This window comes from Mastomys coucha, unplaced genomic scaffold (assembly GCF_008632895.1).
Source record: "Mastomys coucha isolate ucsf_1 unplaced genomic scaffold, UCSF_Mcou_1 pScaffold20, whole genome shotgun sequence".
NCBI classification, from domain to species: Eukaryota; Metazoa; Chordata; class Mammalia; order Rodentia; family Muridae; genus Mastomys; species Mastomys coucha.
In genome coordinates, this window is record NW_022196903.1 from 77,702,561 (window position 1) to 77,728,606 (window position 26,046).

General features: G+C 47.0%; 1 protein-coding gene across 16 annotated transcripts in view; it reads left to right on the forward strand.

Moving 5' to 3' along the window:
- Dysf (dysferlin) overlaps positions 1-26,046 on the forward strand; it is a 201,473-nt gene that overhangs the window by 165,956 nt on the left and 9,471 nt on the right. For all 16 annotated transcript variants that reach the window (XM_031382343.1, XM_031382351.1, XM_031382347.1 and 13 more), the window contains 11 exons: positions 4,809-4,907; positions 10,591-10,719; positions 10,978-11,133; positions 12,815-12,906; positions 14,241-14,411; positions 15,169-15,311; positions 17,359-17,498; positions 18,683-18,771; positions 19,028-19,123; positions 19,530-19,671; positions 23,741-23,840. In XM_031382343.1, the coding sequence (XP_031238203.1) occupies positions 4,809-4,907; positions 10,591-10,719; positions 10,978-11,133; positions 12,815-12,906; positions 14,241-14,411; positions 15,169-15,311; positions 17,359-17,498; positions 18,683-18,771; positions 19,028-19,123; positions 19,530-19,671; positions 23,741-23,840 (1,357 nt within the window). The remainder of the gene's footprint in view (positions 1-4,808; positions 4,908-10,590; positions 10,720-10,977; positions 11,134-12,814; positions 12,907-14,240; positions 14,412-15,168; positions 15,312-17,358; positions 17,499-18,682; positions 18,772-19,027; positions 19,124-19,529; positions 19,672-23,740; positions 23,841-26,046) is intronic.

The window sequence follows — 26,046 nt, forward strand, 5'->3', positions numbered from 1 at the left end:
ACAGGGTTTCTCTGTGTAGCCCTGGCTGTCCTGGAACTCACTCTGTAGACCAGGCTGACTTCGACTCAGAAATCCGCCTGCCTCTGCCTCTCAAGTGCTGGGATTAAAGGCGTGCGCCACCACTTCTTGGCAGTTTTTCATTTCTTTTTGTTGCCATATGTTGTGTGGATAACATTCTTCAGAAGACACACGTTTGGGTCATGCCCATCTGGTAGCCATTATGAAAAAGTCTGCTGTGAGATTTCAAGTCCATATTTTTGTATCATCTCTATTTCTCTAGGTTGTGTCCCAGGAGCAGAATGGGGTCACATGGAATGCACAGTTTGCCACTTTTCAGGGTGGCCAGGATGTTCCACAGTGTCTGCCATATTTTATGTTCCCGCCAGCTTCTCCCATCTTCATTGGCACTGTATTACCATGTGTTTACTGTGTCTCTGAGGGCAGCCACCCCAGTGTGTTACCGATTTCTCATTGTGGTTTTGGCTTGCATTTTCCTGATGGCAGAGTAGACAGTGGCCATGTTTTTATTTCTGATTGGCTGTTGTGTGTTTTCCCTGGAGGAATGTGTTCTTAAGGCCATTGCCCACTTCTAAAGATTTATTTTATTGTTTTATTTATATACATAAATAAATATATACAAGCTCTGTGTGAGCTTGTGTGCACCATCTACATGTAAGAATCCTAGGAGATCAGAAGGCACCAGATTCATTCCCTGGAACTGGAGTTATATGTGGTTCTGACGGACCACGTGGGTGTTCGGGTCTAGACCTGAGTTCTCTACAAGAGTAGTATGAATTTTTTTCCTGAGACAGGGTTTCTCTGTGTAGCCCTGGCTTTTCTGGAACTCATTCTCTAGACCAGGCTGGCCTCTAACTCAGCCTCCTGAGTACTGGGATTAAAGGTATGTAACACCGACGCCTGGCTGTAGTCTGAAATTTTTAACTGCTGAGTCTTTGCCCATTTTTGTGTTAAAAAATCATTGAGTTGTGTGAGTTCTCTAAAAATTTTAGATACAGTTTCCTATCAGATGTATGATTTGCAAATACTTCCCTCCCAGGTGTTCTCAGGTGTTCTCTTCCGTTCTTGCTAGTGTCTTTTGAAGGATGCTACTGTTCTTCATGTGAGTTGAAAAGTGTTTTGTGGAGAGTCAGTGAGGGGGCCCAGTGAGCAGCGCACTTGCTGCTCTGTCCTGGGGAACTGAGTTTGATTCCCGTAACCTACGTAGGTAGAGGAGGAAGGAGAGAACCAACTCAACAATGTCGTCTTGAAGCCTGTCGCACACACCCCTCCCATCTGTCTGTGTCTCTCTGTCTCTCTGTCTCTCTGTCTCTCTGTCTCTCTGTCTCTCTCTCTCTCTGTCTCTCTGTCTCTCTCTCTCTCTGTCTCTCTGTCTCTCTGTCTCTCTCTCTCTTTATCACACACTAATAAGTAAACATTTAAAAAGCCCCCCCAAAGCCAATTTTCAAAAAGTTATGCAAGGAATACTTCTACACAACAACAACAACAACAACAAATAAAAATTCTCTGTGTGGTTCTCCAAAGCACATAAGAAATAGACAAAAATACTTATAGTTTGTTAATTCAGAAGCAGTAACTTTGAATATTTTGTGTTTAGTCTTTATACTAAAACACGGTCGTATAATTCATGTTTTATTACCTACTATTTTAGAAAGATTTATTTATTTTTATTTTTTGTGTATGAGTGTTTGCCTGTATGTATGCATGGACACCACATGTTTGTAGTACCTGAGGAGGCCAGAAGTAGTATTACAAATGGTTGTAAGTTAGCATGTAGGTTATAGGAACCAAACCGGGGTCATCTGAGTGCTCTTAACCTTTGAACCATCACTCCATCCCTCAGTTCTGTTTTTCCTTGAGCTAGGGCTCTCATGTAGCCCAGGCTGACATCACACTGGTGGAAATGCTTCCATCTCAGCCTCTAGAGTGCTGGAATTACAGGTGTGCACCAGCCTACCTGGCCCATGACTCTCAGTATCTCCAGTGAGCCATTCTCATGTTCTAGAATGACCCAGCCAGAACTCACCAGGCCTGTTGGGGCAACCTGATCACTTGGAGTCTTTGTATCTGTGTTCAGGAATGAGAGTTATTCATATTCCCCCCCTTCCCACCTCTGTCAGGCTTTGTTTCCTAAAATGAATGGGAAATTTTTTCCTCTTTTTTTTTTTCTTCTGTGCTGTGCAGCAAAGAATAATTTATTCTTTAGAGACTAGTAGAGATTTCTTCCAAACAAAAACCCTTCTGGCTTGATGGCTTCCTTGGACGGTATTTTTTGAAACTGCTTTCACTTATGGGGCCAGCAACCCCTTCTTGTTTCCTATTATTTTTGCATTGATCCTGGCATTTATATTTTTCTAGAAAAGCTCCTCCTTCTTCTGGATCTGTCAGGATTTTGTCATGGATTTAGGCCCACTTTATTCTTCCTCACAATGTCTTTTTATTTCACCTTTCCAATTGCCAATGTGTATCTAATCTTTGAAATTAGTTTGATGACGGTACATCTCCTTTTTGAGGGAGTTAACTGTCAATTACAACATTCTGCTTTCTGACATGCTCATTCCCTTACAACTTTACTTTAAATTTATGTTTTATAGTTTGCTTATAATTTTCCTGCTTTTTTTCCAATTTCATAAATTATCAGGTTATTTATTTTCATTCCTTTTATATAAAAGAGAAAGCATTTCAGATTGAGTTTTCCATGCACATGAGCCTGTCTGCAACCTGGGTGTCTTGGATTTAGTCTTGGCTTTCTCTGACTCAATGGGATTATAAGAATATGTCTTTAAATGTCTAACAGCCTGGGATTTTCATTTTATCGCTTCTTATTAACTTTAAGTTTTATTGAATGGTCAGAGAGGTGACCACCATGAGTTTATTCTGAGTTTTTATTGAGCTTTGCTTTTGGCCTTTTTCCTCCTAAGGGCTGCGAGAGTGGCAGGAATAAAGGTATACTTCCAGTTTTTAGTTTTCACAAAGCTGTCTATTTGGGTGTCACTGTTGATGGTATCATTACCCTCTGTCTCCTAGCTTCTCCACCCAATTCCCGTGTGTGTGTGTGTGTGTGTGTGTGTGTGTGTGTGTGTGTGTGTGTTTAAAGATAGAGAAATATATACTACCTTTCCCACAACTCTTGTGTTTTTGTCTTTTCTTTGTACAAAACATGCTGGTTGGCTGCCTGTCTTGCCTGACTTAACAAGTCAAAAGTTTAAGAACCTGGAATGGATGGGAAAGAAAATAAGCTTTAGGAGGAGCTGAACAACTAAACCGGGTTCCATTCTAACCTCTCCTAACCTAAATCGGTGTGCTTGTCTCGGTGTTCCTGTATGTTCTCTGTGGGTTTTGTTGAGTACATGAATGATTCGGCACATCTGTCTCCATTGGATGTGACCGTGTAAACATTGTCTCATTGTGCTGGCCATTATGTGTGTTCAGGGTAAGTCTGCATGTGTGTGTGTGTGTGTGCACGTGCGCTTGCATGAGTGCACACGAGTGTGCACATGCATGTGTTACAGCAGTTCTTCATATTGCTCTGTGACATTGCCTTCTGGAGCACTTTAAATCCTGAAGTTCTGCCTCTCTTAACTTTATTCCATCTGACCCTGTTTTTTCTTTTGTGGCTGCAGAAGATCCTCCTGGTAAGTGACAGCCCCATGCTGACACTCATTCTCCACTGTCTGGGATACCTACTGGGGGTTCTAGGACCATACTTCCAGGATGGACCTCTGGGTACCTCTGGTATCCTTACTGCCTTCTTGGGCTCCTGGCCCGGTCCATTCCAAAGAGGGAACTCAAAGGGTTTAGCTTAGAGGAACACTAAGCATTTTCATGTTTAATGACAGAGCCTCAGTTCACCACATAGATGAATGCAGCTTCTGGGAAAGGTCCTATTCAGCCTTCAGTCTGATGTTCTCTATAGACATCTTATTCTTAGCTCTTCTCACTGTCTGGGTTTCAGTCAAGAGAGGCAGGCTTCTGGGGCAGACCCTTCAGGGCACTTGCTGATTCTCCAAGGCAGAGGCATACCCTGGACATGGCTGGGGAAGGGCTGAAGCAAGAGCTGGAACGTGTGGATGGAGGTTTGCGGGGAAGGCAGTGGCCCCTCCCAGTGAATATGACTGATGAAGACAGAAAGGGCAGAGTGAGGTGTCACAGTTTCCTGTCTGCTAGCCTAGCTCCCCACACTTAACAGTGTCTTGCACATGAAGTTATATAGCAAATCTTCAGGGACTCTACCTTGATTCCACCTTGAGAAGTCTGTGTTCTGGTTCCCACTGCAGAAAGCAGAGTGGTGGGCTGGCTCTTGAAGGGCCCTGGCTCTTACTTATCCTACTTCTAGGCAATGGATTCTTAACATCCTCCCTGCAGAGAGCTCTGCGTATCCTGGACCTCAGTCAGTTTTATACCTGGGATGCCACTGTGGTTATGCCTGCTTCACAGAAAGACAAGAAAAGCCCAAATGCCTGATGGGAAGCAGAAATGGGGGTGGAGCTAGGCCTGAGCCTCAGTTGCTTAGCACCACTGAAATGTCCACATGGCCTTCGCCCCAGAGAATCAGAGGTTTCTGGCTCACTGATTTCCATGCCTCCTGTTTGCTTGTTTGTTTGTTTTTCAAGACAGGGTTACTTTTGTGTAACAACCCTGGCTGTCCTGGAACTCACCTCCTAATCATAATTACTTGCAGGCAAGCCTTGTGATCCAGGTCAGCCTGAAGCCTTAAGAGGAAAAATCCCATTCAGTAGGCCTTGATTAGCAGATGGTCTCCTAAACTCTCTGTCTTTCTCTTTGCTCAGGAGGAGGAGTTCATTGACTGGTGGAGCAAATTCTTTGCTTCTGTTGGGGAGAGGGAAAAGTGTGGTTCCTACCTGGAGAAGGATTTTGACACCCTGAAGGTAAGACCTCTCTCTAGAATGTACCCCCAGCCTAGCAGCTATCAGGTTTAAGGACGAGTGGCGGGGGCTACAGCGGGAGACAGACATGGTCTCATGAATCATGAACAGTTGACCACATCACTTCAGAGTATGGACTTAGAACAAGAAATCACTGAAGATGAGAGTAAGCAAGAAGGTGTTTGTGGGACAGTTGGCAATGCTAAAGTGATGGCTGTGGCGCTGAGTATTTGTGGGCACCTAAGTTTGATCCCTGGTAGCAAGGGATGAAAGAGAAATAGAACATATTGTGAGATTGTGCATGGGTATAAGTGCTTACCACCACGGCTGACAACCCAAGTGTGAGTCCCTGAGCCCACAACATAGAGGCCCATGTGTGTGCTGAGGCATGAGTACATGAGTGTACACACACACACACACACACACACACACACACACACACATACACATACACACATACACACATATACACAAACAAACAGACACATACAGGCACATACAGATGCATACACACATACACACACATTTACACACATACACACAATACACACACATACATACACACACACACACACACACACACACACACACACACACACACACCAAATAAATAAATCTAAAAAGACAGAAAAGGAAGAAAATGTTGAAGCATTTATAGGTGAAAAAATGTTTGGTTTAAAATGCCACTTCAGCTTTCTCTCCTTAAACAATAAAAGGAAAGTAGGGGCTTCCGTCCACAGATTTTCACATTACTGAAGAATTTCTGAAATGGTGAATCATGGATGTTTCTAACATGGAGGGGTTCGTGGTGCCCTTCTCTTGCTTTGGGGGGCTTTGGAAAACTTCTGCAGTAGGACCTCTGTAGTGAGATCAAATGTATAATCCAATTGAGAATATATCTCTGACCTCCAAGCTTTGACCCCCACAAGAGAGAAGCTACCTAGCAAGTGTAATTAAGATGCTAAACTTTGTCTCTGTGGATAAAAACAGAGGTGTGTCCTCCAATGTCTGGTATTTTGAGAAAATTCTACAAATATAATTATACCTTTTCAAGGTAGACTAGTTTTTAGAAAGATAGTTAAAGACGACTCAAAAAATTGTTCCCCAAGGTGCCATGTGGTCTCCACTGTAGGGTGGCCAGTTACATCCAATGTCAGATACAATATATGACTTTAGTGTTAAGTATGGTTTAAATATGGCATGGGGTACACTTACCTGAAGATTATTTCTTTTTTATCGGAGACTTGAGTACAATCATATGATTTATAGAATCTTTTCTGGACTCTAAATGAGAGTGAATTTGTACTCCACCCCTCCTTCATGGCTAGAAGAACAAGCACAGGACACAGGCTAGGAGATGAGAGTGCTGTCAAGATGTGGGACTAGGAAAAGGTTCAGCTAGTTGGGTTGGGGCAGGCTGAGCTCTCTGCCTTCAGAGTCCCCAGGGTGGGGACTCTGGGGGAGTAGTTTCACAAAGTGACCACGTCCTTCAGGTTCACTGGAGTCTGCCTGGCATGCTGTAGCCCATGTCCTGACTGGCCTTCCTGGAAGCTGCAGGAGCCCAGCAGTACCTTAGACAGCAAGTACTTCTGGCTCCATGGCTGGGTGTATGAGGCTGGGCAGACAGACAGAACTATTTGCACACCAGGAAGAAGGTTTGGCCACTTAGGTCTGGCATGTGGTACCGTGGCCATGCCAAGAAATGTGACAAAGGAAGCAGGGGTGAGGATATCTGCCAGGGTGGCCAGAGGCCCCAGCCCTCGTTCCTCAGGAGGATGCCGGATGCAGAGCTGGCACTCGGCCTCCAGCTTGACCTCTCCGAGGAGGTCTCCAACAGCTGCCAAGTGAGCAGAGGCTCTCCAGAATAAAGGCATCCCAACTATTTCTGGGGGAAAACTAGACCTGGAAGGAATGCTGGTCCTTTAATATCAGCAAATGGAAGAAAACCATTGCTACCAACAACACCAGCTTATAGTATGGTGGACAGAGTAGTGCACATAGGTAGAGAGGGAGAAAACCACTATGCATTGTAATCACTAGCAAAGGGGGTAAGAGCTCATAGCCTAAGTTGCAAAGAAATCATAGTGCACAGCAAAAATGCGTTAAAATCAGAAGAATGCACTTGGGAAAACGCAAGAACATATTAGCTTTTCTAACAAACAAGAATGGATCAAACTCTCATGCTAAGCAATAAGGATTTCTAATCTACATTAAAAGTCACAATTCATTGTACTCTCCTTAAAAGACACTTAAAAAAAAAAAAGAACAGAATGACTTGGAAAAAAACTAAGTATTTCAGGAAGCAACATTTTGGGAGACATAATCAGGAAAGTGTAAAGAAAGAGGAATCTGGTAGACTTTAGAGTAAAAACCAAAGATCAAAACAGTGGGTTTTTTTCTTTAATAAAAGATGTATTTCCCAAGTAAAAGCTCCCAGAACTTTGAAATGCTCGGGGAAAAATAGTTAGGACTATGTAAACAAAGGAGCATCTCAAAATGACAGGTATTAAAGAGGAAGAGGAAATTTTAATGTTACTACCTCTTTAACCAAACAGACAATAAGTAATAGTAAATAACAGAATTAAGCTAAGGTTTTTTTAAAGCTACAACTTAACATAATGCTAAATTTGCAGCCTTGAAACAGGAAACAAAAATGATAAAAATGGAAGACAAAATTAATAATAATAATAATAATAATAATAATAATAAAAGAATACATTTTCTTCCTCATGCTCAGAGAACATTTACAAAGCCTGATCACAAATTAGGTTAGTAATAAGTTACCCAAGACAGAACTCAGTCAGGACATATTAAAGTGCAATAAATTGAGAAATGAATACATTTAAACAAAAAGTCCATCCAGTTGGAAATCTACAAAGTATTTCATTCGGACTCCAGTATGAGCACAGCTGCATAAGTCAGCATTTCTCCCTTTTTCTCTTGGAAATCATTCAAACCCACAAAATCCATTTTTCAGAAAAGCTGGAAACAAATAAAAGCCACAGACTCCAAAATATAAGTAAGGGCTGCTCAAGGACAATTGAGATTGGGCAGAGGCCATGGGGCATGAAGGATGATGGTAGCTCATGGAGACAGGGGCTCTTACAAAGTCCAGTGAAACTGTTCTTCCAAATGGGAGAATGTTGGTAACCATGTCAGACAGGAGGTGGATGCATAGGGCGGCTGTGGGAGGTGGTGTCTGTCGCTGTCTCTCTTTACTTTCCTATAACTTGGAAATTTTCATAATAGTTTCAGAACAAAGTGCTTGCAACAGGAAGTAGGGACTATACCCCTTGTTCCCAAAGCTGCAGGAGCTTTGAAGGAGGTCAGGCTGACTGCAGAAGCCTAAACCTGGTTTGATTCATTGGAGCTGGGAAGGTGGAGCGACATGGCGGAGCCGTGTCTGTAGGAGGCCGTGTGCCTCCATAGTGGGAAGGGAGGAAATAGCCAGGCTAGGAGAAGCCAACTCACTTAGTGGTTAGTAAATGTAATTGCATAGCATTAATCCAAAATTACAAAGTGGAAAAAAGGAAGAGAAAGTAGAAATCAAACCAATAAAGGAGGACACGCGCCTACCAGACCTGTCTTCCCTGGGAGCAGAGGAGAAGAAATGTTTTCCTGTGAACTTTTTAGAAAGGAAATTCAGAATGTGAAACATGAAGGAAGGAACCCAAGAATGGACAAGATCCACAAACTGGAAGGACTCTGTCAAGAGAGAAGAAAGCATAATCTTGAAAATGTAGACAGGGCAGAATAACCACACAGAAACCACAGTTGGGCATAGATATGGTAGTCACGAGGAAAAGAAAGCAGGGAGAAAAAGTCCCGAGGAATACAGAGAAAGTGACAGGTGTGTTAGCCAGGGACAGGAGACTAGACACTAGTGTGATTAGAGACTTTGAAGAGGACACCCCAAACAGTGAAATTAAACAGAGCAACATGTAGTCATTTACTCAAATTTCACTGTTGTGAAACAACACTTGAATGTATCGTTTGAAAAGGTCCTTTGTGAATGAGGACAGTTGACCCCAACTGGTCAGCTTCAGACATAGTCTAGACTAGGATGCACATACTATACTTCAAAGATGAGAATGAATTTGTTAGGTAGTCATACCTAGTGTTCCTATACCCCTGAAAATACCAAAGCCACTTAAAATAAAAAACAATCAAGGTGATTTCAGTGACTGTAAAAGTCCAGAGCCCCTAAAACAGCACACATAGGATTGTCAGTGACACACAGGGGACAGGATCTCAGGGTCAGCCGTGCTGCCTGCCAAGCACTTGGGCCACAGCCTGCTGGTGAAGAGGTTCAGCATGGATGGATCCTGGGACCAACCAGCTGGGACTTGGGAAGAGCACAGCATAGGAAGGAGTTGTGATCACATTGTCCCCTGGAACCTAAGTGAAGACGTGGGAGGTTCAGGGTAACAAGACCATGGAAACATCACTCTCATAAAAGATATAGAGAGTAACCATGATAAAAGTTAGAAAGGTGAGAGGCACAGGTACATTAACTGTCGTGTTGTAGAATAAGTGGAGTTGGCAGATCTTTGGTCAAGTTGGAAAATTACGTATGTGAGTAGATGCTAATCAAATTGTATCAAGGTAAACCCTGGGAAGGAGAATCCTACCTAAAACTTGATGATGGAGGAAGAGGAAGAAGAGGAGGAGGAAAAGAATGGGGATGAGGTTGGGGAACACACCACGAAGAAATTTTAGGAAAACAAATAAGAAACTAGAAATGTACATGACTATCTGAATCTAAAATGTACATAAACCTTAGACCCAAACTATCTGCCTTATCAGTACATGTAGTACCATTCGCTCATTACGTTTTCCTTCTACTGCTTCTCCACCCTCCCCTTCTTCTCCTTGTAGAGCCCTTGCTGGCCTGGAATTCACTGTGTAGATCAAGCTGGCCTCAAACTGACAAAGATCCTCTCTGCCTTTCCAGGACTGGGATTAAAGGTGTACACCACTGTTACCCAGCTTGCACTTAATAAACAAACAGGCAAAACACAAAATTTGACAAGATAAACTCAACTTGTTGACTATTAAAGTGGCAGCAATATACACTAGACTTTGAACTTTACTTAGAGCCAAAGCAGTCATTTTTAACCTTAAGAACTCATGTTAATTATAAGAGATTGGAAGCCAATTAGGCATCAAAGTCTGAGACCAAATAGTAGAGTTTTGTTTGTTTTGTTTTGTTTGTTTGTTTGTTTGAGACAGGGTTTCTCTCTGTGTAGCCATGGCTATCCTGGAACTCCCTCTGTAGACCAGGCTAGCCTTGAACTCATGGAGATATGCTTGCCTCTACCTTCTCAGTGGTGGGATTAAAGGTGTGCACCACCCCTGCTCCATCTTGTTTGTAGTCTTAATCTCTTAAAAAATGTTCACTTTTGTAAGTGTTGGATAACTTGAAACCTTACACCCTAATAGACTAGTAGATGACTTCTCTGGGGTTTTCTTTCCATTTCTTTCTCTTTCTTCCTTCCTCTACCTTTCAACCTGCCCTTCTGTTTGCTTTTGTTCCTTTGTTATTTTTGAGCCTGTCAAATGCACCATTTTTTTCTCCTCTGTCCCTCCCCCTCCCCTTATACTGTCTTGTTTCCCTCTCTTTCCTGCTTCTTCCCTTCTGTCCCCTACTGTCTCACGCTTGAGTTTTTTCTCATCGCCATGACAGGTCTATGATACACAGCTGGAGAATGTGGAGGCTTTTGGAGGCCTGTCTGACTTTTGTAACACCTTCAAGCTCTACCGGGGCAAGACTCAGGAGGAGACAGAAGATCCGTCTGTCATCGGAGAATTTAAGGTCAGTCTCTGACTTGGCCTATGATTGTGAAGTTTCAGCAACAGCTGAACAGAAAAGGGGTAGCGGCAACAGTGACCATGGTTGGTGTCCTTGGGGGTGACCTTGTGGTTGATACAGAATTAAATGGTGGTGTGGGATGGTTTGGGGTTACATGGTTTCCACGGTGATGGTGCTGAGAAATGAGAGTGATGGCCCTGTTGGTTACTGTGTTGTTGACCATGGTGACAAAAATAAAAATCCAGTCCCCATTTCTTTTAGGGTCTCTTCAAAATTTATCCCCTCCCAGAAGATCCAGCCATCCCCATGCCCCCGAGGCAATTCCACCAGCTGGCTGCTCAGGGTCCCCAGGAATGCTTGGTCCGTATTTACATCGTTCGAGCATTTGGCTTACAGCCCAAGGACCCCAATGGCAAGGTAAACATTCTTGAAGCTTTCGGTCCCCTGAGAACAGTAGCATGCCTGTCCTGCAGAAAGCAGACAGAGTTTCTGTCCCAAGAAGGCCACAGTAAACCACGGAACCCTAAGACGCTTGCAGAGCTGAGCGGGATCTGGGGATGTTTGCGAAGTCAGGGAAGGCTAAAGTCTGTTTGGGCTTCTGGAAAGATGGGGAAGCCTCGTAGGAAGGAAGGAAAAGGACTCTTATGGGTACATGACTGTTGGTAGGCTGGGGAAAAGTTGGGCTATAAGAGGGGCCTGGAGCATAGATGATGGTCTGAAAGCTGACTGCTCAACTAACAGGTAGAACTGGGATGTAGCATGTGGTAAAGTGGGCAGAGGTTCAGGCTGAGCCTGGTAAGGTTTAAGTGCTGGGTGGGAAGAAATACCAGGAGGGGAGGCACAGAACTGGTGACTTCTGTGGCCTGTGGGGCTGGAGGCAGAGGGTAACCGGAAGGTTTATTCTACCAATGTTGATGGTCTGTTGGTATTGATTTTGTAAAAGAATATTTTTATTATTATTTTATGTACATGGGTATTTTGTGTGTATGTGCCACGTATGTGCCTGATGTCTACAGAGGCTGGAAGAATGCATCCTTAGATCCTCTGGAACTGGAGTTAAAAACAGTTGTAAGCTGTCATGTGGGTGCTAAGAATAGAACCTAGGTCCTCTGAAAGAACAGCCAATTCTTGACCTCTGAACCATCTTGTCTGTTCATAATAAAACGTCATCTATCTGCATTACTGAGTTTTATAGATCTTCCCTTAAATTTCATGTCTAAAGCAAGAGAAAGAGCTTAGTTATGGCCAGAAATGGAGGAGGGAGGCCTAAATGAGAAGAGTGGGCATACAGAGAGAGTTGGAAAGAGAGGGAGAACAACACAGCAAGGCAAGAGTGGGCCATTGGAGTTTAGAGGTACAAGCCTGAGCCCTTCCTTGTCCCCTTAGACAGGTTTAGGACCTATATGTGTCCCCAAGATTGGGGGTAGAATCTTGGCATCCCTAGACCCCACCATGGTCCTGCCTTTCAACGATGAGAAGTTATATGCTCCTAAGGGCAGTGCAGATTGCTGCTTAGCCTGAGTAGCACAGATGGTCTCTAGGATACGGCTGCCTTCCTGTCGTGTGTTCTTGAAGCCTTATGGCACTGTGCTAGCTTTTGTTTCTCTCTTATGTCATACTCCTGCAGGATGGTGGGAAGTCTGCTGCTGCTTAGAGTTAGCATCAAGAAGACAGACCAGGTTATTCTAGGTGGGCAAAATGTGGCCCCGTCAGTCTCCTTTTATTTTTGGCAATAGGACACTTGAAAATAGAGAGGACCTCAACCTGTCCAAGGAATATATGGTTTTGTGTGTATGACGGTAGGGGTCCAACAACACCTCGCTTTCCCTGTGTGCCAGTGGGTCAGGAGTAGAGGACACTCAGATGTCCCTTCCCACTACGAGGGATGAGGCTACAAGACATGTCCATCCATAATGTGTGACAGGGTGAGGCATGTTATGGGGTATGTGTGATAAGGTCTGTTATGATGTGGTGTGGTTTGGATGGGCCCTGGCCTGACAGGACAATCTCCATCACAGCTCCCTGATGGCCATTGGAAGCCAGAAACCCCCAAAGACACCTTGACCCAATTTTACTTGTATATTTCTGTATCTTCCAGTGTGACCCTTACGTCAAGATCTCCATAGGGAAGAAATCAGTGAGTGACCAGGATAACTACATCCCTTGCACCCTGGAGCCTGTATTTGGAAAGTAAGTGTGGAGTGCCTTGGGTTTCAGGTAGAGGGTCTGCTATGGATAACTCACAGATGTGGCTGCTGCCACTTGGAAAGCCTGTATTCCCTTGGGCAGAACTTTTATCTTGGACCTTTTATGTCTGTGAGCGCAGGCTTGAATCCGATCAGGAGCTTCTTGCTAAGCACAGAAACAGTTACCTCAGAGACTAGAGACCTATGTGAGCACTCAGAAGATGTACTTCTTATAGCATAGACTTCCCATCAATGCTTCACCTCACTTTCCCCTTACAGTCTTACCTGATTGGCACATTTGTCCAAAGGAGAACATTGTCACTGGGAGAGTTTATGAAGCTTACCCATTTTCCACCAGTGTCCCTTACTGTTCCCATCTATCCCAGATGCCAAGCCACCAACAGTCACTCTCTTAGTGCCCCATATGCTTCTGTGGTAGGCAGCTAGGGGATGAAGGTAGACCAAGACAGCCAGGCCCACAACTAAGAGCCATGGAAGAGGGCTGAGTGCTATGGTATGTGGGTGGCTCCTGGGTTCTGTTTGGTCATGAGTGTGTTGGGGTGAGGGAGGCCTTTGACTATTGTTTATCTAGCATCTGTAGAATCCTGGTCTCCCCGTATAGCAAGCAACACGTTGCATTCGTATGCTGGCATCTTCTTGCATATTGAGGTCGCTTTGCCTTTGGAGAGAGAGAGAGAGAGTCCCAGACAGAAACAGTTTTCCACCATGGTTAGGAAATGAGGGACAGTAGATAGAAGAGGTTTGATGAGCTCTGACAGCTGCTACAGGGCTTGTTGTTATGGGGAGTGTGTGTGTGTGTGTGTGTGTAGACTTTATAGGAGCTCCTTTCCAAGAGCCCTTTCCATAAGCCTTCCTTATATTCCATCTTGGAAGCTGTCCTAGGAGTTCCTGAAAGTAGGTCCCAGTCATGCCCTCAGTAGCAGAATTTCCTATCTCTGTCTCCTGGTGCCATGGTAGAAACAGATGTCCGTGTTGCGTTCCATCTCATTGTCTATTCATTATGGGGTGCATGAGCCAGGCAGTCAGCTCAGATTTCAAAATGCTGGCATACATCTACACACACACACACACACACACACACACACACGAGGGAGGGGGAGAAACAGAGAGACAGACATGGGACGGGGGTGTACATAGAGGCATGCCTGGTACATTTGCACTATGGGGGGGTTGTTTTAGGAGCAACAGGAGAGCTGAGAAGGGTCACCTCCCTAGGACAGCTTTCAAACTCCTGCTATTACTCTTCTGCTCCTTACTCCCCACTGGGTGGATGCCATCCGGTTTGCAGTATTCTTGATGCCACCGGCCCTCTTACAGGATGTTTGAACTCACCTGCACTCTACCCCTGGAGAAGGACCTGAAGATCACACTCTACGACTATGACCTGCTCTCCAAGGATGAGAAGATTGGGGAGACGGTCATTGACCTGGAAAACAGGCTGCTGTCCAAGTTTGGGGCTCGCTGTGGGCTCCCACAGACCTACTGTGTGTAAGTATCCAAGACTAGCTGTGAGCTCCCACAGACCTACTGTGTATAAGTGGCCAGTGCTGGCTGCTTATCAATGGCCAGCCAGCCACCCTGATTCTTAGCACTAGGGACCAACCTAGGTGTTCTCCCCTAGAACCCAATGCAGAGCCCAGTTGTTTCCATTGCACAGATAAGGAAAGAGGAGCTTGTAACTGGGAAGATTAGACCTTGAATCTGGTATCTGGCTATCATGGTATCACAATTCAGCCTTGCTACCCTCTTTTTGAGACAGGGTTACAGTGTAGCCCTGGCTGTTCCAGAACTCACTCTGTAGACCAGGCTGGGCTTTGACTTAGAGATCCACCTGCCTCTGCCTCCTGAGTGTGAGATTGAAAACATGCACTGCCATGCCTGGGTCTCTTGTGACACACACTGAGGTCTGCAGGGCACTGGGACCTGGAAGGAGAGATGGAGGAGGACAGAAAGAAGGAGAGAAGAAGATAGTACAAGAACCAAGCTTCAGCTGGGTCTGAGGGAGTCCTGTGGCTGCCAGGGGCAATTATGTGTGGAGTTTGAGTTCCAGTTTCATGCGTGCTTCAGTCCTTTGCTCTTTGGGACTTGGTTTCCTCATCAGTGAAATGGGGATGCTGAGCTATCAGAAAGGGCACCAGCTATGACAATGGAGTATGGGCATGGAGTGTGTGGTGTAAAGGCTCCTGAAAGCCCCTCGCTCTGTGACCCTGGAGTGTCTCATCTTAGTCTTGTACTTGACTCTCAGCTCTGGACCAAATCAGTGGAGAGATCAGCTCCGCCCCTCCCAGCTCCTCCACCTCTTCTGCCAGCAGCACAGGATCAAGGCCCCCGTGTACCGGACAGACCGAGTGACATTTCAGGATAAGGACTACACCATTGAGGAGATAGGTGAGCTGCCCTTTGGCCCCAGCCTGTGGAGGGCTCTTCATCACAAAGACCCAGGTGGACACCACCTCCCACCCCCATCAGCATAGTAAAGGAGTACCTGTTTGTGGGTCAGAGGTCAGGGTGGAGCTAGGATCAGCACTCAGTATCAGATCCATGATGAAGTCATCCAAGAATGTTCAGGTTAGCCTTGATTGCCAACTTGTCATGGCTCAAAGTAATCTGAGAGGAGCCTCAACTGAAGAATCATCTAGATCAGGTTGGTCTACGGCCATGTCAATGAGAGATTGATGCGTGAAGGCTCAGCCCATTGTGGGCGGCACCATGTCTAGTTAGGTGGACCTGGGCTGTGAAAGAAAGCAAGCTAGCCTGAGCTGGTGAGTGAACCAATAAGCAGAGACCTCTGTGGTTTCTGTACGGTTCCTGTGCCGACTGCCCCTCCATGATAGATTATAACCTGGAAGTGTAAGCCACATGAGCTTTGTCCTCTGCTGTGTTGCTTTTGGCCAGTGTGTTTTATCACAGCAAAAGGAAGCCAACTAGAGTAGAAGGCAAGATTTCAGGCACCTAGGAAGCAAGTTGAGGTCAAGGGCCTGTCTTCTTTTGGCTTTGGTGGTGAGACTCTGATCAGAGTTTGTGGTATATCCACCTCTGAGGAGCTCTTCTTACTGAGTTGTGCTAACCTCCTTGCTTGACCTCGGTGAACATTTCCAACCTCCTGCACGTAAGCATCCAGGGGAAAGCAGCTAACAGCCTTGCCACACCCCATCCCTGCCCTTGGCGCTGCCCAATGTAGTAGCTGAGATGCCCCCGCCACATGCTCTCCATGTGTCTGAGATGCCCACACTCCCACATCGCCCACCCAGAGCAGTTCCAACTCCCTGAGGTGTTTACAGGCCCAGCTGGCCCTGCGCCTCCCGCTTGTTGCAGAGATGTTTGATGTCAGGGCTGGTGCTGAGGTTATAAAAGGAAATGACGGCTTTGATGCCTGGGCCCCACCCCCTCCTCCTTGGTCTGTGTTCCTGACTCTCCCAGGGCTTGAGCCAGGTTCAGCCATTAAGAATGTGCATCTGGTTGAGGGGGGGAGTCTCATTTCCTCCGGGGGCACCCGCTGCTCTGCTAGCAACTTTAGCACAGGGGCTCTAGGTCATTAAATCCTGAGGTCCAGCATCTGCCTCATCTTATATATGAAGCTATTGGGGCCAGGGCTACTTAATGACCTGCCCGAAGCTACCAGCCAGCTGAGTGCAGGCCACACTCCTGGCTCTGCAGCACACACCGTATGACTGTATGCTTGGCTCAAAAGAACAGTGACTCAATAGCCCAGGAGAGTGGGCTTCTTTCTGTTCATGCTACCTGTCTCCAAGTCATCTCCTGGCAGTGGAGGAGCCGTCCCACAGGAAGCAGGAAGCAGAAGCAGCATGCATTTACCTTTTCTAAATGAGTAGGAGCCCATCTGCCCGAGGCCCAGGTGCAGGCCTTCTGCAAGGTCTATGTCTGTGAAGTGGGGATGATGTGATATTCAGCTGCTAGGGTCCTTCCTGGGATCAGACATGCTCACACTTATGTGAGCAGTGCATGGCCTGCGGGTCCTCTGTAGAAGTGTTTGCTGTGATTCCTGAGTTTAGCTACCGCCATTCATAGAACAACTGATGCGACTTGGGTCATTTTTCTGGCAGCACTAAGATGACACATTTGTGGATACGGGTTGCTGGGGCTCAGAGGTAGGAGTAGTTAAGAATAGGGATGAGTTGGGCTTTGCCAGCCAAGGAAGGTTAGTGTGGATGGAAGAGAAGAATTTTCCAGGAGAGGTTTGGTAGAAAGGATGGCAACAGGGAATCTGTATTTGGAGCCTGGAGTCTGTGGGCAGTAGTGTTTTCCTCATCGCAATTGAGGCCTAAGGACCAGAACAAAGCATCTTTGTGGGGATGGTCTGAGGTCATAAGGGATTCCCTGTTGCTCTCAAGAGTTCTGGGTAGCCTTCAGAGGAAGGCAGCCCTGGTGTGTCTTGTCTCTCACATTCTCATCCACCTTCCACCCCCTGGGGCAGAGGCTGGCAGACTCCCAAACCCACACCTGGGCCCAGTGGAGGAACGCCTATCCCTGCATGTCCTTCAGCAACAAGGCCTGGTCCCTGAGCATGTGGAGTCACGGCCTCTTTACAGCCCTCTGCAGCCAGATATTGAGCAGGTAAGCGCTTGCCCACTGGGCTGTAGAGTCATTGGACTCCAGAGTCCCAAGGATAGCTAGAGCAGCCACCTCCTCCATGGTCACCCCTCCCCCATGGCTCCTTTCTTTATAGAGTGGTCCATGTGGGCTCTTGGGGCCTAGCCCTTACTGCCAGGAAAACAATGACATTTCTTGCTTTGGGCACATGTAGGTCTGGCTTCTGACTTGCCTGGGCATCTGAAGCCTTTCCACTTCAACCTGACCTAAGAGTGTCCCCTGTCTCTGCCATCATGACTGGTTTAGTTCCAGAAAGTCATCCTATACTGAGCTCCAGTTGAGGGCTCAGACTAGATCCAGAAACTCTGGAACGGTAGAGGCCCACAGAGAGAGAGTAGTTACTTCCTTTCAGAAGACAGGTAAACACAGATAACAAGCTTAAGACTGGCAGCCAAGCCAGACTGGTTGAGGAAGCAGGCTCAGCGTAGGATGGGGAGATGGGAGAAAAGCCAGGGGAGGCTCTGAGGGTGCATTTGAGAGAAGCAGGCGCTTTCTTAGGTTGGCTCCCAGCCCCACAAAGCAGCTCAGGTTAAACCCTCTTGCCTTCCAGCCTTATGATCTTATGGATATTATTGAATGGAGGCACTTTTGTTCTCGGATTTTAAGAGAGAGAGAGAGAGAGAGAGAGAGAGAGAGAGAGAGAGAGAGAGAGAGAGAGAGAGAGAGAGAGAGAGAGAGAGAGAGAGAGAGAGAGAGAGAGAGAGAGAGAGAGAGAACAATATCCTATCCTAGGGTTGCTGCAGGGGCCAGGGAACAGGGAAAGTGACTTCTGACATAGAGACCTGAGTCCTTATGATTAAACCCTGGCTCTGTGGCCCTCTGTGGCATTGCACACACCATTCTCTGCATGCTGAGCCTCAGCTGACGCATCACTGTCTCTGAGCAGCCTGTGCCTGGAGGACAGTGATCTTCCCTCTGTAGTGGGTCCTATATCGGTCTGGTCTATTCCTGAGTGCTGAGCCTCTTTCTGGTAGGTGAGCAGGCAGGCCTGAGTTTCATTTCCTTTGGCCTGGTCCCCAGGTGTGTACTCTAGGCAGGTGTATAGAAACTATGGATGCAATGAGGTGTGTGTGTTTATATGTGTGAGTGTGTGTGTGTGTGTGTGTGTGTGTATGTAGAACATGAATGAACTGCTTGTGTCTTTACAGGGGAAGCTACAGATGTGGGTTGACATATTTCCAAAGGTGCTGGGCCGGCCTGGACCTCCCTTCAACATCACCCCACGCAAAGCTAGAAGGTAACAAACAGGCTTGGCCATAGGCTCTAGCTGGGCCCATGGCAAGAGGGCTATAGGAACTGTGGGAGAGAGGGAAGAAGCGTGCCTGTTGGACAAATTTGGGGCCACTGGATCTTGGAACACAGCTTGTTTGGGTCTGGCTAAGCGTCCAGCCAAGCAGGCAGAAGAACTCCTTGGATGAATTGGCCTGTCAGCTGGGGACATTATATCCTTTCCTGGAATATCTATGCAGATACAAGTCATTTCCCTTTGCCAGGTTTTTTCTGCGTTGTATTATTTGGAACACAAAAGATGTGATCTTGGATGACCTCAGCCTCACGGGGGAGAAGATGAGTGACATCTATGTGAAAGGGTAGGCATCTGTTGTTTTCTACCTGGACCAGCTCTTGGTACCACCTTAGCTCCCATAGCTTGGGGGACAGGATGCTCTCTCAGGCAGGGCTGTGGTGTGGAGGTGGGGAAGACACCAATAGAGTCTCCCAATAGAGTCTGCACCTTTGGGGAATCATTTCCCTCAAATTTCTTTGAGCTAAAATGGCAAGGACTGAGGATGCTCTTGGGGGACCACTGAGGCATTAGATTGTCCCACTCTGTGGTATGTAGTGGGCACTGTGGAATTTCCCTTACCAAATTCCTTCACCTCCACAACTCTTCACTGGTCCAAGTAGAGGTTGCCCATCTGGTGGTGCATGTGGGAAATGTCCTGTAGTCTGTGGCCTTTGAACAGATGAGGACTGTCCTCTTCCATGTGTGGCCAGCTGGATGGTGGGATTTGAAGAACACAAACAGAAGACAGATGTACACTACCGCTCCCTGGGTGGGGAGGGCAACTTCAACTGGAGGTTCGTGTTTCCCTTCGACTATCTGCCCGCGGAGCAAGTCTGCACTGTTGCCAAGAAGGTGAGTGGCCCTTGACCCGGGGCACTGGGCTCTGGGGGCTTCACATTCCTAAGTCGATCCCCCACCTTCAGCATTACAACTGACACCATGACATTCTCTCTCTACTCCTGCAGCTGTGACCTCTGTCTCTGTCACCCACAGGGGCATCACCATCATCTTCTGTACCCTACTTCTCTTTCCCTTTCTGCTAGTATTACTCTGGCCAGTGTCTCTACCTTCCAGGATGACCCATAACTACACAGCACACATCTATCACATAGTCAAGTTCAAGACCTGCTGCCACTGCCTATATTACCATAATCCCCCACCCCCACCCCCAACACACACCTAGCGGCATGGAAGGACCTGGAATCCCAGGCAGAAGAGCCTGGAGACCCAGCATGGCCGTCACAGAGGCAGAGGGCAGGCCTGTCTTGGGACTGGGTGAGGAGGTGGGGCTTGGATTCTTAGCAGCTCCAAGTTCAGGTCTCATCTGCAGTCTTGAAATGGTCTAAGTCCAAGGGTGGCAGAATCTTCTGAGGTCCGCAGAGCACAAGGCATGGGTATGGGGCAGTGTGGGTCTCCAGCCATGCTGGTTCCAGGAAGGCCCAATGATGCTTTCCTTCTTCCTGACACTAATGGCTACCCAGAGGTGCCTCCCCGCTCCCAGAGTACATGCCTGCATGCGCTTAGGTCCTATTGGTCTGGTTTCTACTACCCGGAGGTAGCTCCTGTGCCCAGCATCACAGCCTTGGTGACACCTCTCTCTAGGCTGTAGTGGGGCTTTACCACGAAGGGAAGGGAAGTCAGGATGTGCTTGGCCTCCTTACCCTCCGAATTCTCTTCATCTCATCCCTGTTTGAGCCTCCCCAGCCCAACATACATACTCAACTGAACCTCAGAGAAACCAGAGTGTCCCGCCAAACACTCAGGAACCATTAAGGGAAAAAATATAAATTTACTAGGGTTAAAGGGTAGATTGTTCCACCCAGAGATGGCAGTAGGGCCCACCAGAAAAGAAAGCCAAATTTAGCAGTAAAGTTGTATGTAGTCCAGCAGTGTCCAGGCTCTCTATAAGTTTTGATCTTGCTTTTTCTCCAGGTTTGTTTATTACAAGCCTATTTCCCTAATAAGCAGATACTGTGCCTGTCTGAGAGCCCTCATCAAATGCAGAAGTACCTCTCCTTTAGCCAAGGACAGGGTGGGTGAGGCTGGGGCAAAGCATCCTCTCCAGGGTTTAGTGAACCCTATAAAGAGGGTGGGCCTGGGTAGGAAAATTGAGGCAGAGACGCACATTGAATGGGATGGGCTACAGCATTTTTACCACAATGGGGGAATGTGGCCAGCATGTCTGGTGCAGGGACTTCCTGTTTTCTCGGGTGAAGGAAGAAGAGAATTTGGCACTATGACAAGTGATTTGAGGTGGATGGGAGAATGAGGAGGAGCTGAAATGATGATGAGAGATGGGCACACATGCACACATGCCCATGCCCACACGTCCAAGCACACATGCCCATACACATATGCCCATAGACATATACCCATGCACATACCCCCATGCACACACATGTGGCACATATAGAGGGAAGTGGAGGAGAGGTGGGGTGAGAAATGCTAGTTGATAGCTGAGAATTTTCAGCTGGCAGTTCTGAGGGCCCATTTGCAGGTGCTGGTAGCCACTAGGGCAACACTGCTCTGACACCCATGGTAAGAAAGGGAAACTGGGTGGCTTGTGTTGGAGTCAGGGTAGGGTCCAAACACAATGACTTATTGAGGCCACAGAGAAAGAGAGTGGTTGGCCTGGTGGAAGAAGGAAGAACCTACAAAGAGTGTGTAGGATGCAGAGGAGTGAGGAGACGACACACATCTGGGGAGGAAGAGAAGAAATTCCCAAGCAAAGGATGGCTGGAGACAGGAGGTAGGAGGGCAGGATCAAGTAGGCACTTCTAGGGGTGGGTCCTGAGAGGCAGGTAGAGCTTGCCCACAGTGGGGCACTGATTAACTGGTCTGAAGGGCAGGATGGGGTAGTTGAGGGCAAGGGCTGCAAAGGCTGTGGGCTCCCAGGGTCTGCTGCAGAGGCTCTGCCATGGAGTTTGGGGCTCCTGGCAGGCAGGGAGGCCCTCCAGGGACCCCATTAACCAGACGAGACTGTCGTAAAGTACAAGGTCTCCTTTCATCCCCCCCTTTTTTGAACCACCGCTGGTTGTTCAGCCTTATTCCCCACCTGGAGCCCAGCACACCCACTGGGGTCTGCCATGCAGGCAGCCCCCCCCCCTTCAAATAAACAGCTAGTAAAAGGGCCCAGGCCGGGAGCATAATGAGCGCCTGGGACCTGAGGGGGCTCATTCCCCAGGCTGAACCCCTGACCAGCTGCTCCCACCAGGGGCCGTTTGAACCTCAGGCTCATTACTGAGCCCGTAAACCAGCCTGCTGAGGGAGGCTGCTGGCGGCCCTGCAGGCAGCCTGGAGCTGGCCGTAAAAGCTGGTTAGAGGAAGCAGGCACCTGCAGGAGGCTGGGCCAGGCAGCTGAGCAACAGAGGGGTGGCTGGGGCCAGCCTTGGTCTGCTTTCCTTCCATCCAGGCTGAAGCCTGGGCTATGGGGCTGCACATACAGTGGCCATGGCCTCCCCCTAGGAAGCTTGGTGAGGTGTTTGTAAGTGTCGTGGCCAGGGTGTTCACGGACAGAGTGTTGTGTGTTGTCGCCGCTGTGACTCAGTACCAGATAGAGATATTGGAAGGGATGAAAGGTTTTTTTTTTTTTTTTGGCTCAGGGTTTAAAGAGAGACAGTCCACCATGATGGCAAGGCATGTTGCTGGAACTCCACAGTCACCCAGGGAATGTGAGGTGGCTACTAATATCTCCACAGAACAGGAAGCAGGAAGTAGGCGAATGCCACTACTTAGCTGTTCTTTTCATTTCTCCCTATATGTTCATTCTGGGAACCCAGCCCATGGGATGATGTCTCCTGCAATGAGGGTAGGTTTTCCCTCTGTTTAGCCTTGCCGGCAACATCCTCACGGACACACTTCTAGGTGTGTTTTCTAGGTTATTCTAAATACTGTCCAGTTCACAGTGAAGATCAACCATCTCCATGGCATTGGGACACACACTTCTGTGGTTAATTGGGGTACCCAGTTCTCACCCCACAACTTGTACCAGGAGATATGGGTCCAGGGCTCAGGCTGGCCCCGTAAGGTATTTCCTATACATGCTACCTGGTCAGGTAGAGCCACAGTGAACAGAGAAGTCCAGTGATTTCCCCTCAAGTTGTGAGTGGTTAGACCCATGGGCCAACTCACCCCCACACCTCCAAGTTCCTGAAGAGACTGACCTGTGGTCTATGGGAGACACACCATAGAGGGCACTGCCCTTCTCTCCATCAGGAGAGAGAAACTTCTTTGCAGTCTCTGGAGGTGGAGGTAGGCTGGATAAGTGGGAAGGAAGATCTGGGAACCTGCCTCAGTGCCAGCTTCTAGCGGTGTGCCTTGCTTCCTTCTAGCGACAGCTGAGGTTGCACCCTGATGACCTCTGCCAGCCTACATGTCCCAGAGACCGTATGTGCAAAGCCCACTTTAGAGCTCACAGCAGGAATCTGGAACCTGACGGTCTGGGTTTGAATCCCTGCTTGCTTGCCACTCTGTATTCTGTACCCTTGGACACACTGTGCACTTTGGTTTCTCAACTGAAAGTTGGCCTCTCCTTCTTAGGTTGTTGGAAGACAGTTCAGGACCTAGCTTAGGAAATGGTGCCACCCACCATGAGCTAGGTCCTTCCTATATCAATGAATAATTAAGATAATCCCCAACAAACATGCCCACAGGCCAACCTCATCTAGACAGTAGTTCCTCAAGGGAGGCTTTCATTTCAGGCGACTCTAAGTTGTGGCAAGTTGTCATTAAAGCCAGCCATCACACCCCTGAACAGTGCCAAGCTTTCTAGTCTTCCTGCTAGGACCTGGCCTGGGTATGACCCTTAACAATACACTGCTCCACAGTCTCTGCCTTGCAGCCTTATAGGCTAGAGGGACTTCCCTGTTTGCAGCTTTGGACAAACCTTTCTAACCTTGCTTCTCTGATCCTCTGGGTCAAGGATGCCTTCTGGAGACTCGACAAGACAGAGAGCAAGATCCCAGCACGTGTGGTCTTCCAGATTTGGGACAATGACAAATTCTCCTTTGATGACTTTCTGGGTAAGCTAATGTCTATCATTCTGAGCTTCCAAGGAGAAGCTCAGGGTCACTGGGTCCTTGGCATAAGTGAAGCATGTAACACAACAATGTCAGAGAGATCAGGGTGGTCCTGGAGCAGGTCTTTTGCAGAGGTGACTCTTGAGCCATGCCAAATAGTGGGACTCAAGAAGAATAAGGACAAGGGCAGAGCCAGGGCAGGACTGTGCTGGCCCTCACAGCTGCCTGGCCTCATTTCTAACAGGGAGATCCCAGAGGTCCCAGGTCATAACAGTCTAGCAATACAGAGTCCAAAAATTGTGGGGATCAGGTCACGTTTTTATCCTTGTGCCTCAAGGACTGTCCTAATGAATGGAACTCAGCCTGAGAAGCCATACTGGGGCATGGGGATCTGGGATGATGGGTAGGAGTGAAGACAAGGAGGACATTGTATGTGGGCAGCAGGGAGTGCTGAGGGAGAAACAGGTTAGTAACAGTCTTATCCTTAGTAAAAGGTAGGAACATTTAGTGCTGAAACATGGTCTGTCCATACATGGGATAGTGTTCGTACACACGAAGAAAGGAGGTGCTGCCCTTGACTCCATCAGGTGGGCCTTGAAAACATGCTAAGTGACAGAAGCCAGCAGGGGAAAGACAAGTGCCACAGCAGTCCACATCTGTGGGATGCCGACGCCTGACAGATCCACAGAGGGGACGAAGGCTGGGGAGGTGGCTCTGTCAGGAAAGAGCTTGGTGTGCAAGCATGAGGTCCTGGCTTCAAGCCTAAATCTTAGGTTTAAAAACAAACCAAACCAAAAACAACATTTAAAGCAACAGCCAGATGTGGTGGCATTTACTTGTGGTCTCAGAGCTGGGGAGATAGAGACGGGAGTCTTGATGCTCATTAGCTAGTCAGCCGGGCCTTACGTGGCCAGCTCCAGGCCAGTGAGAGACTTTTGTCTCAAAGAAAAGAAGATGATCAGCACCTGAGGAACAATTCCAAGGTTGACTTCTGGTCTCTACAGTTCGCACATACACACACACACACACACACACACACACACACACACACACACACGTCCAAAACAGGAACGCGTATATTAATGGGACACATGGAGAGGCAGTGTCTAATAGACAAAAAGATAGGTTTCTCTCTAGAAATGGGAAATGTTCTAGAATTAGGAGAGGTCTATGGTTGCACAACTCTTGATTCTAGATTTAAACATGCTCAGAGAAATAATTTTTTTAAATTGAAGATTTGTTTTTATTTTATACATATGAGTATTTTGTCTGCATGTATGTGTTCCATGCCCATGTCCAGTGCCCACGGAAGCCAGAAGAGGGCATCAGATCTCCTGTAACTGGAGTTACAGATTGTTGGGCTTCATCATATGGGCCATCCCAACACCCATTGGTGATTCTTTTTCATGGTTTTGAGATATGTTCATTTTTTAAATTATTGCTTTTCAGAGATTTTTATACATTAAGGATACAGGGCACATTTCATGTAGTTTTTACCATTTTAAGTTTCTTAATTTTTAAAAATGTTTAGTTTTGGGCTGGAGAGATAGCTCAGCGGTTAAGAGCACCGACTGCTCTTCTGAAGGTCCTGAGTTCAAATCCTAGCAACCACATGGTGGCTCACAACCATCTGTAATAAGATCTGACACCCTCTTCTGGTGCGTCTGAAGACAGCTACAGTGTACTTATGTATAATAATAAATAAATCTTTAAAAAAAGTTTAGTTTTTAATATGTGTCTCTGTAGTTTTCTCCTGAGTGCAGGTGCCTGTGGAGTTTAGAGGTGCCCACTTCTGCTGGCACTAGAATGACATGTGTGATTGGGCAATAAAATGCCCAGTATGGGTGCTGGGAGGATCCTACACAAGTGTAATTCATGATTGCAATGGCTGAGCCATCTCTCCAGACCCTGCCTTTAAATTTTGCATGAAATTTTTCAAATAGACTTTTTGGCATCAATCTATCCTTTATGAATGAGGTTTTAGAAAATTTATTTCAAAAGAACATTTTATTTTTAATGAGAAAACAACATTCAAAATGATAAACAGGTTTTTTGTTTTAACAAAACTTAAACCATTAACAAATATTGCCTTTGGACTACCTCAGCTTTCCCTTCTTCACCCTAGACTGCATTTTCTTTTCTTTCTTTCTTTTTTTTTAATGAGATGTCTTCTTTATTTACAATATCTCCTTTCCCAGGTTCCCCTCCA